Source organism: Coregonus clupeaformis, chromosome 1, assembly GCF_020615455.1.
Source record: "Coregonus clupeaformis isolate EN_2021a chromosome 1, ASM2061545v1, whole genome shotgun sequence".
NCBI lineage: Eukaryota > Metazoa > Chordata > Actinopteri > Salmoniformes > Salmonidae > Coregonus > Coregonus clupeaformis.
The window spans coordinates 51,361,127-51,376,584 of NC_059192.1; the positions used below are offsets into that span (position 1 = coordinate 51,361,127).

General features: G+C 44.4%; 1 protein-coding gene across 1 annotated transcript in view; it reads left to right on the forward strand.

Moving 5' to 3' along the window:
• Positions 1–4,084, forward strand: part of LOC121570227 (ras guanyl-releasing protein 3) — a 71,921-nt gene extending 67,837 nt beyond the window's left edge. The window contains exon 17 of the mRNA XM_041881712.2: positions 3,533–4,084. Within this exon, the coding sequence (XP_041737646.1) occupies positions 3,533–3,541 (9 nt within the window). The 3' untranslated portion in view covers positions 3,542–4,084. The remainder of the gene's footprint in view (positions 1–3,532) is intronic.
• The last annotated feature ends 11,374 nt before the right edge of the window (positions 4,085–15,458 follow it).

Genomic DNA, 15,458 nt, shown 5'->3' on the forward strand with positions numbered 1-15,458 from the left:
AGGGGAATGAAGTGGGCAGCCTTCGAAAAACTGGTCCACAACGACCAGGATGACTGTATATCCATCAGAGCGGGGTAGGGCGGAAATTAAATCCTGCGAGATGTGGGACCAGGGGCGCTTGGGGATAGGCAGGGGTCGGAGCAGCCCTGCAGCGGGCTGACGTGAGCTGTTCGTGCGCGTGCCCACCGGGCAAGCAGCCACGAAGGCGCGCGTATCCCCCTCAGCTGATGGCCACCAGAACCTCCTACGCAGGAACTCCAACGTCCTGGCGCCCCCCGGATGGCTGGTGAGGTCGGACGCGTGCGCCCACCTCTCTTGGGTACGTACATCCTCCCCGATGGACCTCCGCCCGGATCGGGCTCCTGCCGTAGCGCTGCTCTGACCAGCCTATCGATTCCCCACGAAACAGGGGCAGCAATCAGGGTGTTGGGGACAATGGGGTCATCCCTCTCCACCAGGTCCACAGGGTTAAAATGCCGGGAGAGTGCGTCAGGCTTGATGTTCTTCGACCCCGGATGGTATGAGATCGTGAACTGGAACCTGGTGAAGAACAACGCCCACCTGGCCTTGCACGAGTTGAGCCTCTTGGTCCCCTGAATGTAGACTAAGTTCTTATCATCAGTCCATACGACGAATGGATGGGCGGCCCCCTCTTGCCAATGCCTCCACTCCCCCAGGGCGAGCTTGACCGCTAGCAGCTCACGGTTCCCTGCGTCGTAATTCCGCTACGCCGGGGACAGCCGACGGGAGAAAAAACGGGCAGGGGTGAGTCTTACTGTCCATGAGGAACCGCTGGGACAGGATTGCTCCCACCGCAACGTCTGAAGCATCCACCTCCAAAATGAACGACAGGGACGGATCAGGATGCCCTAGGACCCGGGCCGATGTAAAGCGCGGCTTAAGCGCATCAAATGCGTTCCCCGCTTCCGGGGTCCTGGCGGAGGACTGCACGCCCATCTGGGTGAGGGCTGTCAGGGGAGCGGCTAGGGAGCTAAAATTGAGAATAAATCGCCTATAAAAATTTGCGAACCCTAAAAACCGTTGTAGTTGCTTGAGGGATGAGGGCTGGGGCCAATTTAGTACCGCGCTGACCTTGGCTGGTTCCATCCGTGGGTCCCCCTGGGTGACGATGAACCCCAGGAAGGAGACTGTCTCTGTGTGGAACATGCACTTCTCTGCCTTGACGTAGAGGTGGTGACGGAGAAGGCGTTGGAGGAACTGCCGAACGTGCTGCTGGTGATCACTCATGTCCTTTGAAAATATTAGGATGTCATCCAAATACACGAAGACGCTGTAGTCGAGGAGGTCCCGGAGCACGTTATTGACCAATGCCTGGAACACCGCAGGCATGTTGAATAGACCGAACGGCATGACTTGGTACTCGTAATGCCCACTGGGTGTGTTAAAAGTCATCTTCCACTCGTCCCCCTCCCGAATCCTCACCAGGTTGTAGGTATTTAGTCCAGCTTGGTGAAGACCTGGGCTCCCTGCAATGACTCGAATGCTGTCGTCATCAGGGGGAGTGGGTAGCAGTTCTTAACCGTGATGTCGTTGAGCGCCCGGTAATCAATGCGGTCCTTTTTCCCCACGAAGAAGAAGCCCGCGCCCGCGGGTAAGGTAGAGGGACAGATGTGACCCTCGACTACTGCCTCGTCGATATACTCCCTAATGGCCAGCGTCTCCTGCCAGGACAAGGAAAACAATCGCCCTCGTGTGGGCATGGCACCCGGCAGGAGATCAGTAGCGCAGTCGTATGGCCTGTGAGGAGGTAGGCCCTTGGCACGCCTCTTACTAACCACCTCCCCCAGATCCCAATACTCCCGGGGAACGCCTGCCAGGTCTGGGCCGGTGAAGGAGTCTGTAGCCGCCGTCCTCCCGTTGGCAACTGCCACTAGGGCGGTTGGCGGTTTGGAGTGCGGGACCTGGGGAAGAGGTGAGGACTGGTGGTCTGGGACGGTGGTTTGGGCTGATGAGTGGTCGGTGGAGACCGGAACAGGACGGAGGCGGAGCTTCCCTCCAGGATGAGCCGCCCCGTGGACCAGTCTATCCGGGGTTTGTAGGTGAAAAAGTCATTAAAGTAGTTAGTAATATCAGAGGGTTTTGTGATGAATGAGCCATCTGATTCAATGCAGGATGGAGCTGAGTTTGCCTTTTTGCCCAAAATATTATTTATAATGCTCCAAAGCTTTTTACTAAAATCCTTTACATTTATTTTTGTTTCATAGTACAGTTTCTTCTTCTTTTTGTTTATTCACATGATTTCTCAATTTACAGTACGTTTGCCAATTGGCTGTGCAGCCAGACTTATTTGCCATTCCTTTTGCCTGATCCCTCTCAACGATAAAATGCTTCTATTTCTCATCAATCCACAGGGATTTATCAGTTTTTAGAGTCAGTTTCTTAATGGGTGCATGCGTATTATACTGAACAAAAATATAAACACAACATGTAAAGTGTTGGTCCCATGTTTCATGAGCTGGAATAAAAGATCCCAGAAATGTTCCATACGCACAAAAAGTGTATTTCTCTCAAATGTTGGTCACAAATGTGTTTACATCCCTGTTAGTGAGCATTTCTCCTTTGCCAAGGTAATCCATCCACCTGAAAGGTGTGGCATATCAAGAAGCCGATTAAACAGAATGATCATTACACAGGTGCACCTTGTGCTGGGGACAATAAAAGGCCACTCTAAAATGTGCAGTTTTGTCACACAACACAATGCTACAGATGTCTCAAGTTCTGAGGGAGCGTGCAATTGGCATGCTGACTGCAGGAATGTCCACCAGAGCTGTTGGCAGATAATTTAATGTGGATTTTTCTACCATAAGCCGCCTCCAATGTCGTTTTAGAATTTGGCAGTATGTCCAACCGGCTTCACAACTGCAGACCATGTGTAGCCCAGGACCTTTACATCCGGCTTCTTCACCTGCGGGATCGTCTGAGACAAGCCACCCGGACAGCTGATGAAACTGAGGAGTATTTATGTCTGTAATAAAGCCCTTTTGTGGGGCAAAACTCATTCTGATTGGCTGGGCCTGACTCCCCAGTGCGTGGGCCTATGCCCTCCCATGTCTAATGAATTTATTGAAATTGACTGATTTCGTTAAATGAACTGTAACTCAGTAAAATCGTTGACATTTTTGCATGTTGCGTTTATATTTTTGCTGTGTATAGTAACTTGAAGAAGCAATTTCATAAATGTGTCAAGTGCGGCGTCTGGTTGCTCCTCATTAAACACAACAGACCAGCAAATATTATTTACATCTTCAACATAGGAATCACTACAGAACCTCTTGTATGATCTCTTATACACTATTTTAGGCCCAGCCTTAAGAACGTAATCCATACCATTGGCCAATTTGTTGCCACTGTAGGCAATCTAATCGTAAAGAAAAACAAGTCTACAATAACTGAATGTCTCTTTACAGTAGTGACTTCATGGGAATAACTGGCTAGTGTGTTCCTGTCTTCTCTCCTCTATCGTGAGCTCTGAGTAAGTGACTACAGTGCGTGTCTCTCCTCTTGCCCACAGGACAGCTGACTTGGAGACACCAAGGGCCGAACCCAGGGCTCCAGGAGGCCCTCGGAAGCCCGCCTCAGGAAGCTCTTCTTACTGGGCGAAGTACTTGGCTGCTTGAGGCCCCCGTTTGGTGACCTGGAGTAGGATGGACTTCCTCTGACCTATACAGACAGGTCTTCAGTGAACCACATATGAATACTGATGCTTAATCCCGAACCAGAGATGTGAATGGTGGAACTGAAAAAGCCCTTGTCCTCAATGCACCCCAGCTCTACACACCTTGCCTTCACACCCCATCAGTTTCATTGGAAAATGATCCTGGACTACTTACAGTACATGTGATTTTAGGTTTGTTGGGGCTCAAAGGGGGCTCACCAGTGTTTGACTGACTGAACGTAAATGAGCAGGTATCCACCTGTGCCTGTATGAATGTCGGAGCATGTAAATGCTTCCTATTTAATTTGTGTGTGGTCTGTGGTGCACATATGTGTGGTCCGAGTGGGGAGGGGAAAACTAGCTGTTATTGGCAGTGAGGTTTGGAACTCTCTTTCCTAGCCCCGTGTAGCTCAGTTGGTAGAGCATGGCGCTTGCAACGCCAGGGTTGTGGGTTCGATTCCCATGGGGGGCCAGTATGAAAAAAATATATAAAACAAATATGTATGCACTCACTAACTGTAAGTCGCTCTGGATAAGAGCGTCTGCTAAAATCTAATGTGTGTTATCTACTGTTGATTTGTTGAAACAATCATAAAGGGCAACTATAATACCATTAAGTTATTTGGGTCACGTGGCTTAGTTGCAATAATGTTTGATTGACGTTTTGAGGACATTGAGAACATTTTATGATGGACTGGGTGGGAGATGCAAAGTGAGAATACATTTGTAGACTAAAATGTAGATGTGTGAATGTAGATATGTGAATATGGGTCAACAATGTTTCTCATTGTCCACATACATAGAGACACCATTGAGTGACTTTTGACCTATTTTAATCAGCTGAAGGATCAAGCCTGTTGCATTCAGGCAGAGGTAATGGAATCTCCACTAAGCCCTCAGTCAGTGGAGCACTGATTACACACTTGCTTACAGTGGCACCAGGTGTGAGCCCAGGTGCTCGTGCTGTGGTTGCCAGGCATCAGTTGAGTGAGCAGGTCAGTTCCTCCATCACCAAGGATACAGCAGGTTACGTAAGGGGAGGGAGTTTATTTTCATCTGTAGAAAGACTTCTTGCAGGGCCTCCACCCCTTTCAAGGTAGGGACAAGTAGGTACGGGCAGGTGAGTTTGACAAGGAGAACTCTGTAGAGACAATAGGGTCTGACCTTCTGTTCGACACAGTAGGACAGAGACAAGAACAGGACTGCAGGGTTAGAATAGCAATTTCTCAAGCAATAATTTTGCTAGAACTGTCTGGGAGTGGTCTGAGTGGGGAGGGGAAAACTAGCTGTTATTGGCAGAGAGGTTTGGAACTCTCTTTCCTATTAACTAATTTACCTCCTGGTGATGTCACCAGGCAGGCCAAAGCTCCATCTAACCCTGCAGATAGCACTACTGGGTGATCTGAAAAGTCATAGTCAATCGATCAATAATATAATAATACTTTTAGCAAAAATGTTTATTTTCAATTTACAATCTGTAGAAACAATGAGAATAGAAGGGTTCAGAACTTTTGTGAAACATCTCAGTACAGTTGAAAGATATATGGCAAATAGAAATCCAATATGGATGGTGTTAAGAGATAGATGGGAGGTGTTGAATGGAGCTGAAGGATGGGACTAATAACAACTAACAACAACTAATAACAACAAGATAACTAATGTAATGCATACTGTGTCCATAATAAGTATATAGGTTATAGGTTGAGAGCTTTTGTGAAAGAGCACAGTTAGAAAGATATGGCATATAGAAGCAAACCGGATGGACATCATGAAAATGATCGGAGAGGTTGAGGGTAGAGGAAGTTCAGTAGTAAATACAAACAAAATAGAATTATTGTAAAATTGACTGTGTCCATAAAATGTATATAGTATGTATAAGCTGGAAGTAGAGGCCTAAGCGTTGTTGTTCACTAGTTTACTCCAATTAGGGAAGGGGTGGTGGGGTTGGAAAGTAATAAAGGGAAATATATTTTTTAAAAGGATATGTATATATGTATGTATATGTATTTGTATGTATATATATATATATATATATATATACATTTTATTTTTATTTTTATTTTTTGTGAGAAAAAAAACATATGGGGGATTGGAAGTGATGCAGACAATTACATTGATGGAAGTTACAATCTATCTGCAATATTAAAGCTGATCTACCCCCCCCCAAAAAAGAAAATAATAATAATAATAATAATAATAATAAAATAAAATAAAAAAATACAATTAGGTACCTTACTGTGATTGTTTTGCAGTTAAAATGTTCAAAAAGAAACAATAATAGATTCTTAGCAGGGAGCAATTTCTCAAGCAAGTATTTTGCTAGAACTGTCTGGAAGTTGTCTGAGTGGGGAGGGGAAAACTAGCTGTTATTGGCAGAGAGGTTTAGAACTCTCTTTCTTATTGGTCTATCAACTAATTTACCTCCTGGTGATGTCACCAGGCAGGCCAAAGCTCCATCCCACCAAAACAGGCTGAAATTTCAGTCAGTCTTTTCAAACAGCTCTTACGCAAAGGGCATTATCGTCATTTTCAGAATTTCACAGTATTATTCCAACCTCATAGTGTGGAAATATACTGTATTAAAACACAGGACAATCACGTTTTTGACTGCACTGGGCCTTTAAGGGATGACAACGATTCAGTGCTTAGTGGGTGACACGAGTCAGAGCAATATCACTCTCTTTGCTGCTGGACTACTCATGGATAATGTGTTGTTCCTGCAAGGTCTCCTAAACCCACAATATCATCATAACTGGCTGAAATCAAGGACAGCAAAGTGTTGTGATGCCACAGAGGTTATTTCCATATTCTTGGCTGAGCTGCTTTTGAGTACATTGGTCTGCTTAAGTTCTCATTGATCTTGGTGCCAGATCTTATATAGCTCTACTGGGGTTGTTACGTATCGGGTATTGAGAACATACACGTGCATGTATAATGTTACACTAATGAATGGCACTAATCTGACCTCTGAAGTCCCTGCTTGTCTCACACTCACATACATTTTATATACAAATGTATGTGGACACCCCTTGAAATTAGTGGATTCAGCTATTTCAGCCACATCCGTTGCTGACAGGTGTATAAAATCGAGCACACAGCCGTGCAATCTCCATAGACAAACATTGGCAGTAAAATGGCCTTACTGAAGAGCTCAGTGACTTTCAACGTGGCACCGTCATATGATGCCATCTTTCCAACATGTCAGTTCTTTACATTTCTGCCCTGCTAGTGCTGCCCCGGTCAACTGTAAATGCTGTTATTGTGAAGTGGAAACGTCTAGGAGCAACAACGGCTCAGCCGCGAAGTGGTAGGCCACACAAGCTCACAGAACGAGACTGCCGAGTGCTGAAGCAGATAGTGCGTAAAAATCGTCTGTTATCGGTTGCAACACTCACTACCGAGTTCCAAACTGCTTCTGGAAGCAACGCAGCACAAGAACTGTTCGTCAGGAGCTTCATGAAATGGGTTTCCATCAGTGGAGGCTGCTGAGGGGAGGACGGCTCATAATAATGGCTGGAACGTAGCAAATGGAATGGCATTAAACATATGGAAACCATGTGTTTGATGTATTTGATACCATTCCACTCCAACCACTACCACGAGCCAGTCCTCACCAATTAAGGTGCCACCAACCTCCTGTGCAGTACACGGTAACATTTGTCTTATAAATGTAGTGTATCACAGGCTTTGTGGTGTTCCCTGTATTACACAGGAGGTTTGTGGCATGTTAATTGGGGAGAACGGGCTTGTGGTAATGGCTGGAGTGGAATTTGTGGAATGGTATCAAATACATCAAACACATTGTTTCCATGTGTTTGATGCCATTCCATTTGATCCGTTCCAGCCATTATTATGAGCCGTACTCCCATCAGCAGCCTCCACTGGTTTCCCTGGCACAAGCCTAAGCTCACCATGCGCAATGCCAAGTGTCGGCTGGGGTGGTGTAAAGCTTGCCACCATTGGACTCTGGAGCAGTAGAAATGCGTTCTCTGGAGTGATTAATCACGGACGGGAAAACTCTACCTGCCCGAATGCATAGTGCCAACTATAAAGTTTGGTGGAGGAGAAATAATGGTCTGGGGCTGTTTTTCATGGTTCGGGCTAGGCCCCTTAGTTCCAGTGAAGGGAAATCTTAACGCTACAGCATACAATGATATTCTAGACGATTCTGTGCTTCCAACTTTGTGGCAACAGTTTGGAGAAGGCCCTTTCCTGTTTCAGCATGACAATGCCTCTGTGCACAAAGCGAGGTCCATACAGAAATGGTTTGTCGAGATCGGTGTGGAAGAACTTGACAGGCCTGCACAGAGCCCTGACCTCAACCCCATCGAACACCTTTGGGATGAATTGGAACACCGACTGCGAGCCAGGCCTAATCGTCCAAGATCAGTGCCCGACCTCACTAATGCTCTTGTGGCTGAATGGAAGCAATCCCTGCAGCAATGTTCCAACATCTAGTGGAAAGCCTTCCCAGAAGAGTGGAGGCTGTTATAGCAGCAAAGGGGGACCAACTCCATATTATTGCCTGTGATTTTGGAATGAGATGTTCGACGAGCAGGTGTTCACATACTTTTGGTCATGTAATGTAGTTACCACAAAATGACTTTATTGCTTGTTTTGAAAAAGGTTCTGAGTTATCATGTTTATAAGGAATATTACGACAATGGCAACTTCACTTCTGCAACAACATACTTTTTTTGTATTCGGGACACATTCCAACAAGACTTTATATTATTTCAGTCAAATTATTGATGACACTATTATCATTAACTGGTCTACTTGAGAAAAGTGTGTTATCTCACTTGATTGTATGTTTGTCATCTATTTTCGTACTGTCTAATTTATGGAGAGCATTTTGTAGAATTGTTTATTTTGCCATTCTGTGCCTATTTTATTTTATTTGTTGATGTGGCAAATGTATACACATTTTTATAATGTACAGCATAAAACTACAGATTTTCAGCACCTAGTTTTCAGTTTAGAATTGTCAAATTGTTATTGAAGGTTACCACAGTAAACTCTCATTCAAAGCTTTATAAGTGCATCCTGAAACCAATCATATGGAAATGGTTTTACTGCTTGTGTATTTTTTAAACAGTGCAATGTACCTTCTCTAGCCCTGTTACCTGCTGGCCCAGTAGACATACAGTCTATTATGTTTGAGGGAAAAGTAAAGCCAATACATATTCTGAGGCCAGAAAACTGTCACTCCAGTCCAATATCAGATGCATTATTAGAGGCAAAATTCACCAACGAATCATAACTTGAATACTGGATTTATGTATATAATATGAATGCATTTTTACCCAGAAAATCATAATTATTTTATTACGGGACAGATCTCTCGCTGCAACTTGATAGGCCACATCCAAATATACACATTACCTTGATCAAAATGACCTTTTTTATTTATGTGTTAAACGTATTACCTTGATGGATTATGTTGGGGTTATGGTCTTTAAAAACATTGTGTATTTTTGTACAAAAGAAAAAAATAGAAAAACAAGTGATGATAATATACTGTATTTATAGAAGTTTTACATTATTCCTATGAACCATCTGCTGTTAGTAGGCTTCTCATTTCCCATGTCTTTTCATATTTCACTATTATGTATAAATCTGCTCTATACTGTGTTTCAATGTTGTCCTGCTCCATCTTGTGGACCATGTGCTATGGGTTGATTTTCCAATTCTGTCTTCTCTCTCCATCTCTGCTTAGTAGGCCTATGTGTGTTGTACCTTCACTGGGGGGCACATGTCTTAAAGATAAACACCTGGAGTGATAAGAGTTCTGTTTCTCCATATGTGGCATGTAATCTGTCGACCTTTATACTGTAAACGGCCAAATAAAAAATATACTCCTGTTTATCAGACTCTTGTATCGGAGCCCATTGGGACATTGCCCACATTTCTATCTCATAAAAACAGAAAATAGGAGAATGGAGTACCACCAGTATTTTTTACATATTGAACCAGTGGGACGTAGAGAGGGAAGATGGGGTGTCCACAACAGGATGTCTCCCACAGAGAGCAGGTACAGGTCTATTTAGATCTCATTTAGATCTTCAAGATATGCCTTTAGTCTGCAAAGAAAGGGTAGGCAACATCTGGAAAAATGCCTTTCATGTTCTATTTAGATGTCTGAAATCACTGACATCTAAAGTGAAAGGTGAAACCTTTCTCTAAACTGGGAAATGTAAACATGGAAAATATGTGTTATCAGACACCACCCCCTAGTGGTGGCAAAATGGCACAGACCATCTACAATTTATCATCGTAAATCAAACATAGTAAGTGATATGGAAGCTCATTCCCCCCACTAAAAAAATAAAATCTGACTATGAGTTGTGAGATAGTAAGTCATAATTATGAGATAGTAAGTCATAATTATTAGTCTTTATTATGAGATATGTAAGTCATAATTAAAATCATAAGTCATAATGAGATATTAAGTCAATTACTATCTCATAATAATGACTTACTATGAGATACAGTGCAGTGAAAAAACTCACTCTTGCATGCAGAACTGCTTTAACTCAGTGACATTTGTGGGTTTTTAAGCATGAACTGCTTGTTTCAAGTCCTGCCACAGCATCTCAATTGGGATTAGGTCTGGACTTTGACTAGGCCATTACAAAAAAAAATGTTGGTGCTTTTTAACCATTTTCATGTAGACTTGATTGTGTGTTTTGGATCATTGTCATGCTGCATGACCTAGTTGCACTTCAGCTTCAGCCCCCGTCCCCAGTGAAAGTTGCGCCCCTGGCTTCAGCTCACTGACAAATGGCCTGACATTCTCCTGTAGAATTCTCTGATACAGAGCAGAATTCATGGTTCCTTCTATTAAGGCAGTGTTTGGTTTTCGCCAGACATAATGGGACCCATCTCATCCAAAAAGTTGACTCAAGTTTGCCAAGAAGTACCTGGATGATCATCAAGACTCTTGGAAGAATGTTCTATGGACAGATGAGTCAAAAGTATAACATTTTGGACGACATGGGTCCCATTATTCCTGGCTTATTATCTCATAACGCGTAGTCAGATTTTTTTGGGGGTGGCGGGAACGAGCTTCCATAATATGAGAATAGGATGGCTGACCATATTACTTCAGGGACTTCCCACAGACAGCACCTCAGAATCAGAATCACCTTTATTCACCAAGTACATTTACACATACTCAGAATTGTACTTGGTGATATGGCTGCTAGTGATAGGCAACATTTAGAGACATAATACAGACAACAGAGTTTAAACAGTTTACATACATTATATACAACTAGGTAGAGTGAGCATAGCGCTGTAAGAGAATGAGCAGATATACAAATGTACCATGGGTATACGGTTGATATACAGTGGATGTACACATTTACAGTATCAGTATGAATATATCTAAATGCAGAGAAATGGACAGAGTGCAATGCAGTATAGTGCAGTTATTTCGTGTACAGTTCAGAGATGGCTTGATGCGGTGTACAGCATAAAGTTCATAGTCCTCTAGTCTCTATGGGCCAGATGGCCAGTTGGTGAGGGCCACAGCCCCTGGGAAGAAACTTTTCAGGTGGCGGGAGGTTTTGGTAACGAGTGACCTGAACCGTCTGCCAGAGGTGAATTTTTGGAGGAGAGGGTGGGAGGGGTCGGCGATAATCTTTTCTGCACACTTCCTTGCCCTGGAGTCGTGCAGGACCTTGATGGAGGGCAGGTGGAAGCCCTCTCTGCAGACCAGACAATGCGTTGCAGTTTGCCCTTGCAGCAGGCAGAACCAAACCAGTCGGTGATGGAGGAGGTGAGGATGGACTCAACGATTGATCCGTAAAACCGGATCAGGATTGACTGGAAGATTGAGTTTTTTTCAGCTGCCGCAAGTAGTACATCCGCTGGTGTGCCTTTTTGGTGACCGCTGTGATGTTATCCTCCCACTTGAAGTTATGGGAGATGATGGTCCCCAGGAATTTGAATGATTCAGCAGTGCTAACAGCTGAGTCATCGATCTCGAAGGGGGAAAGATGGTGGGGGGCGTTTTCTGAAGTCAACCAACATTTCCACAGTTTTGTCTGTGTTGAGTTCCAGGTTATCGCGACTGCACCAGGCCACTAGCCGGTCAACCTCTCCACGGTACATGGACTCATAGCCGTCGGTGATGAGACCGACCAGAGTGTTGTCATCTGCAAACTTGAGTAGTTTGACAGATGAATTGTTGGAGGTGCAGTCGTTGGTGTAGAGTAAGTAGAGTATAAGTGAAAGCACGCATCCTTGCGGCGCTCCGATGCTGAGGGATAATGAGTCCGAAGGTGTTTTCTAGCTTCACAAATAAAATAAAATTTTAATTGTCACATGCTTCGTAAACAACAGGTGTAGACTAACAGTGAAATGCTTACTTACAGGCCCTTCCCAACAATGCAGAATACTTTTTTTAAATGATAAATAATAATAGAAAACAAATAGGAACACAATGAGCAATGACAGCTCGGTACCAGTACCGAGTCGATGTGCAGGTGTACAAGGAAATTTAGGTAGATATGTACATATACAGTGCATTCGGAAAGTATTCAGATACCCTTGACTTTTCCCCCTTTCTTTTACGTTACAGCCTTATTCTAAAATTGATTAAATCGTTTTTTCCCCTCATCAATCTACACACAATACCCCATAACGACAAAGCAAAAACAGGTTTTTAGATTTTTTTGCAAATGTATTCAAAATAAAAACCGAAATATCACATTTACATAAGTATTCAGACCCTTTACTCAGTACTTTGTTGAAGCACCTTTGGCAGCGATTATAGCCTTGAGTCTTCTTGGGTATGACGCTACGAGCTTGGCACACCTGAGTTTCTCCCATTCTTCTCTGCAGATCCACTCAAGCTCTGTCAGGTTGGATGGAGAGCGTCGCTGCACAGCTATTTTCAGGTCTCTCCAGAGATGTTAGATCGGGGTTCAAGTCTGGGCTCTGGCTGGGCCACTCAAGGACATTCAGAGACTTGTCCCGAAGCCACTCCTGCGCTGTCTTGGCTGTGTGCTTAGTGTCATTGTCCTGTTGGAAGGTGAACCTTCGCCCCAGTCTGAGGTCCTGAATGCTCTGGAACAGGTTTTCATCAAGGATCTCTCTGTACTTCGGATGGTCCCAGGTTTCCTCCAGACGTGACGCTTGGCATTCAGGCCAAGAGTTCAATCTTGTTTTCATCAGACCAGAGAATCCTGTCTGAGAGTCCTTTAGGTGCCTTTTGGCAAACTCCAAGCGGGCTGTCATGTGCCTTTTACTGAGGAGTGGCTTCCGTATAGCCACTCTACCATAAAGGCCTGATTGGTGGAGGCTGCAGATGGTTGTCCTTCTGGAAGGTTCTCCCATCTCTACAGAGGAACTCTGGAGCTTTGTCAGAGTGACCATCGGGTTCTTGGTCACCTCCCTGACCAAGGCCCTTCTCCCCCGATTGCTCAGTTTGGCCGAGCGGCCAGCTCTAGGAAGAGTCTTGGTGGTTCCAAACTTCTTCCATTTAAGAATGATGGAGGCCACTGTGTTCTTGGGGACCTTCAATGCTACAGAAATGTTTTGCTACCCTTCCCCAGATCTGTGCCTCGACACAATCCTGTCTCGGAGCTCTACGGACAATTCCTTCGACCTCATGGCTTGATTTTTCCTCTGACATGCACTGTCAACTGTGGGACCATATATAGACAGGTGTGTGCCTTTTCAAATAATGTCCAATCAATTTAATTGACCACAGGTGGACTCCAATCAAGTTGTATAAACATCTCAAGGATGATCAATGGAAACAGAATACCCCTGACCTCAATTTCGAGTCTCATAGCAGGTCTGAATACTTATGTAAATAAGGTATTTCTGTTTTTAAAAAATTATAAATTAGCAAACATTTCTAAAAACCTGTTTTTGCTTTGTCATTATGGGGTATTGTGTGTAGATTAATGAGGGGGGAAAAACGATTGAATTGATTTTAGAATAAGGCTGTAACATAACAAAATGTGGAAAAAATTCAAGGGGTCTGAATACTTTCCGAATGCACTGTAGGTAGGGGTAAAGTGACTAGGCAACAGGATAGATAATAGAGCATAGCAGCAGTGTATGTCATGAGTGTGTAAGTGTGTATGTGGCAAATGTATGCCTGTGTGTAAGTGATATGTGTGAGTGTGTGTGTGTATGTGTTGAAGTGTCAGTGTAAGTATGTATGAGTGTGTGGGTAGAGTCCAGTGTGTGCGCATAGAGTCAAAACGAGTTAGTGTAAAAAGGGTTACTGCAGATAGTCCGGGTAGCTATTTGGTTAACTACACTGAACAAAAATATAAACGCAACATGTAAAGTGTTGGTCCCATGTTTCATGAGCTGAAATAAAAGATCCCAGAAATGTTCCATACGCACAGAAAGCTTATTTCTCTCAAATTGTGGCCACAAATGTGTTTACATCCCTGTTAGTGAGCATTTCCCCTTTACCAAGATAATCCATCCACCTGACAGGTGTGGTATATCAAGAAGTTGATTAAACAGCATGATCATTACACAGGTGCACCTTGTGCTGGGGACAATAAAAGGCCACTCTAAAATATGCAATTATGTCACACAACACAATGCCACAGATGTCTCAAGTTTTGAGGGAGTGTGCAATTGGCATGCTGACTGCAGGAATGTCCACCAGAGCTGTTGCCAGAGAATTGAATGTTCATTTCTCTACCATAAACTGCCCCCAATGTCATTTTAGAGAATTTGGCAGTACGTCCAAACCGCCTCACAACCGCAGACCACGTGTATCGCGTCGTGTGGGCGAGCGGTTTGCTGATGTCAATGTTGTGAACAGAGTGCCCCATGGTGGCAGTGGGGTTATCGTATGGGCAGGCATAAACTACGGACAACCAACACAATTGCATTTTATCGATGGCAATTTGAATGCATAGAAATACCGTGACGAGTTCCTGAGGCCCATTGTGAGGCAATTTTTTTAAAGGTATCTGTGACCAACAGATGCATATTGTATTCCCAGTCATGTGAAATCCATAGATTAGGGCCTAATGCATTTATTTCAATTGACTGATTTCCTCATATGAACTGTAACTCAGTCAAATCTTAGAAATTGTTGCATGTTGCGTTTATATTTTTGTTCAGTATATTTAGCAGTCTTATGGCTTGGGGGTAGAAGCTGTTCAGGAGCCTTTTGGTCCCAGACTTAGCACTCTGGTACTGTTTGCCGTGTGGTAGCAGAGAGAACAGTCTATGACTTGGGTGACTGGAGTCTTTGAGGGCCTTCCTCTGACACCGCCTGGTATAGAGGTCCTGGATGGCAGGGAGTTCGACCCCACGCACTACCCTCTGTAGTGCCTTGCAGTCGGATGCCGAGCAGTTGCCATACCAAGCGGTGATGCAGTCAATCAAGATGCTCTCGATGGTGCAGCTGTTGAACTTTTTGAGGATCTGAGGGCCCATGCCAAATCCTTTCAGCCTCCTGAGGGGGAAGAGGCATTGTCGATCCCTCTTCACGACTGTGTTGTTGTGTTTGGACCATGATAGGTCCTTAGCGATGTGGACATCGAGGAACTTAAAGCTCTCAACCCGCTCCACTACAGCCCTGTCGATGTGAATGGGGGCGTGTTCAGCCCTCCATTTCCTGTAGTCCATGATAAGCTCCTTTGTCTTGCCCACGTTGAGGGTGAGGTTGTTGTCCTGGCACCACATTGCCAGGTCTCTGACCTCCTCCCTATAGGCTGTCTCATCGTCATTGGTGATCAGGCCCACCACCATCGTGTCATCTGCAAACTTGATGATGGTGTTGGAGTCGTGC